This window comes from Oryzias melastigma, linkage group LG7, assembly GCF_002922805.2.
Source record: "Oryzias melastigma strain HK-1 linkage group LG7, ASM292280v2, whole genome shotgun sequence".
Taxonomy (NCBI): Eukaryota; Metazoa; Chordata; class Actinopteri; order Beloniformes; family Adrianichthyidae; genus Oryzias; species Oryzias melastigma.
In genome coordinates this window covers 22,029,326-22,032,707 of record NC_050518.1, presented here as the reverse complement: position 1 = coordinate 22,032,707, position 3,382 = coordinate 22,029,326, and the positions used below count along the sequence as shown (strand labels likewise).

At 36.2% G+C, this 3,382-nt stretch overlaps 1 protein-coding gene across 3 annotated transcripts in view; it reads left to right on the top strand.

Annotated features, from left to right (window-relative positions):
• Window positions 1–3,382, top strand: part of itpr3 (inositol 1,4,5-trisphosphate receptor, type 3) — a 110,762-nt gene that overhangs the window by 73,758 nt on the left and 33,622 nt on the right. For all 3 annotated transcript variants that reach the window (XM_036212889.1, XM_024292267.2, XM_024292268.2), the window contains 2 exons: window positions 1,176–1,318; window positions 2,961–3,060. In XM_036212889.1, coding sequence (XP_036068782.1) covers window positions 1,176–1,318; window positions 2,961–3,060 — 243 coding nt within the window. The remainder of the gene's footprint in view (window positions 1–1,175; window positions 1,319–2,960; window positions 3,061–3,382) is intronic.

The window sequence follows — 3,382 nt, the reverse complement described above, 5'->3', positions numbered from 1 at the left end:
GTTATTAAAGGTTTAAATTGATTTATTCTGGAATAATATTCCCGCCTTTTTATTATTTATAATTATATTAAAAAGTTACAGTTTTAAAAACTGGCATCATGCTATTTTTTTGTACTATTCTACCATTTACTGAGATTGTTTAGGCCATTTTGTAGTTTAGCTAATATTTCAGCTACATGCTGCAGGCTTTTTTCAATTTTTTAGGATTTTTTTTGTTTAGCTATTTTTTTCCACTTTTGCTGCTTTTATTCAGCTTATGCAGTTTTTTTCAGTGCAGCTGATAAAAGCTACAGGCTAGCTTTTTTTGGCTAACCTTTGTATGTTGTATATTCATAATCTAACTGCAATGTATTTAATCTACAGGGTTGACATGTTTTTCTGTTTGCGTGCACATTGTCTGCTTGCAGTTCATTTTTAAAAAGTGTGGGAGCTTGAACAACAAGCATTTCTGACAGCATAACATCTACTTAGTGCGATAAATGTGAAGTTAAAATTAAACACATCTTTTTTGGTGGGAAATTTGGAAGTCTCAAAGGCACCTTATGGTCATATTGACTCACTAGCATCTTCAGTGGCCAAATTCAACATTCACATTATCTTCATTGCATAGTTCATAATTATGCTAAAAAGTTATGGTTTTAAAAATGTAGTTTTAGAGTGTTCAATAACTTTATCCTGTTCGGCCCACGACCTCAGGTGTGTTTTGGATTTTGGCCTCTTGTGTGATTGACTTTGACACCCCTGGTGTATAAATTACAGTTTGTGGAATGTCCCTTATTTTAAAGAGCAGCACAGAGTAACGACTGAAGGAATAGTGTTTTTTTGACAGACCAGTGGAAGGATAAAGAGCAGATTTCCTTACAAAGTTTCTTGCCCAGTAAAATGTGTTGCTATCAGCTGTCTGGGATGGGCGTGGCCATCATGTTTGGCTCTAAAGGTTTTTTGGAGGACTGCAGGCCAGCTGTAGAATCATACTAAGTTAAATGTTTTCCTTCCTCTTATAAAAAGAAAAATGTGTGTTAAAACAGAAAGGCTCTCCGGTCTCGTGTCGTGCCTCATCGCTGCTGCAGCAGAAAGTGGCCGTTCTGGGGAATTCCCTTTAATGTCCAAACCCATTTGAAGCATAAAGGTCAGTTTGGGTGACCCCCACGGTCTGACCTGTGAGCTCCTTGCAGATGGATGGCCGCCGGAACAGCAAACGCTCCCAGGGCGAGAGGATCAAGTACAAGCTGGTGGTGCTGGCCGATGGGAACGACATCGCCTCGCTGTTTGAGCTGGACCCCACCACTCTGCAGAAGACCGACTCCTTCGTGCCGCGGTAGGAACCAGCAGAAAGAAGATTTCTCAGAACATTTCAGGAAGTATGACCGTTGAAAGAGTCCATATCATGTTATTCAAGTCTTTCCTTCCTGTTTATGTCAGCCCTGAAACATCACACTTGTGCTTCAGTTGTTCACATTCAGCTGGTAGCAGATGTCAGTATGTCAACACTTGTTAGGAAAAGCAGACAAAGTTTTTCGTATTAAAGACCCACTCACATCATTTTTAATTAACTTTCTGTTGTTTTTTAGAACATAGTTTCTGCAGAAATTTGCTCTTGCGCTCTCCCACTAGCTTACAGTCCTTCGTTGGAACTATCCAGCCGTACAGTTTAGATCCAGATTCCAGCTCAGACAAGGAAAACAAAGACGTTCATGGATCTATTGGTCTGCAAGTGGTTGATCAGAATGGAGCAGAGCAGGGAGACTGACCTGCTGGTGTAGCTTCTACATCACAGCTACATGCTTTTTGTCTGCTCCTGATTCACAAGGATTTGAATATGGAAATAGTCAAAAATGTTATATTGATTTAAAATGTCTTTATACATGTCCTCTATTATCAGAAAGATGCCTTGATAAATGTAATCAACACCAGAAAACACCATTTTAATTGGAGTTGGCAAAAACTTGTGTGTACTGTTGTTGATGTTGTGAGTAACTTCTTAGTATATAAACTTAATTAAAAGATTTTCATTTTTTTTTTCTTTATAGAATTCATTTCCCTTTTCTTTTTGGTTTTTGACTTTTTTTTAGAACTTTATTTTATTAGCTTTCAGATTACACAAACACATAAACAGTATAAAAATAATAACCACAAAAAAGCACAAATAAAGGAAAAAATAATACAATATATGGTTATTCTGGAGTGTAATACATGTTCTTATTTACTATTATATGTTATTTAACCGTATCATTCCCATTTGTGTGTGCATAATTGTTGATTTGTGTGTATGTACTTTTTGATTTGTAACTCATACAATATATTTGTACAAAAAATATGAAATTCAAAAAATACAATTTACACACGCACACATTAAAATTACAATTGCTTGAAACTATTTAAACAACACAAATATTTGAAAAGTACCCGTGAATCACTTGTTACGCACACACAAAACCAAAGTTATGCATAAATCAATATTTACACACGCACAAATAGGAATGATACATTTTCTCTCCATAGTTCCACTTAATCCACCGGTCATCATATTTATATCCTCTCAGTTTAAAATTGTCTTTTTTCTTCTCCACAGTTTTAGTCCAGTCATGTTGATGCTTTTAGCCAATGTTTCATTATTACTGTTTTCTTGCATCTAAACTAAACTAATGTTTGGAATAAGATTTAAATTTATTAAAAACACTTCCAAATATAACTCACTTTTCTATTTGGTTTTTGACCTTTAAGCATGTAAATGGTAAATGGTGTATACTTCTTTTCACATTATTTTCCGGGACTAAAACATTTCAAAATTCCCACATGCTCACACATTCTGAAGGACAGTTCAACGCACAATCGAGCCGAGCAATCCTGCGGTCTGAGACATCTCGACCTCCTGGCCACAGCCGTGGTCTGGAGGACAAATGGAAACGTATGAAACACCAGAAAGTCAGGTTCATTCGATCTCCAAAATCTTTCTTCAGAAACTCGTACGTGAGGCTCAGGCATCTCTGCACCAACACATGGATCCAGAGCACCAACGTCCCCATCGACATCGACGAGGAGCGGCCCATCAGACTCATGGTAACTCCCCTCACTCCAGTAGTGTTTGGGCTTCATGAGTGTTTAATCTCCTGGTGACATCATCTCTAACCGAGTATAAAGGCCAGTTTACAAACAAGTATATATTTTTTAATTACAACTTTAAATCTTGTAATTTTTTACAAGAAATGCGTCTTAACTGTTAAATTACGAGTATAAAGTCGTATATTTATGACTTTTTGGCTATTTATGGCTAAATGTATGACTTTCATGAGAAAAAAACGTGTAAATTTACAAAATTAAAATTAATACATTTACGAGAAAAACATTTATAAATTATCGAGAAAAAGTTGTCTTTTCATCA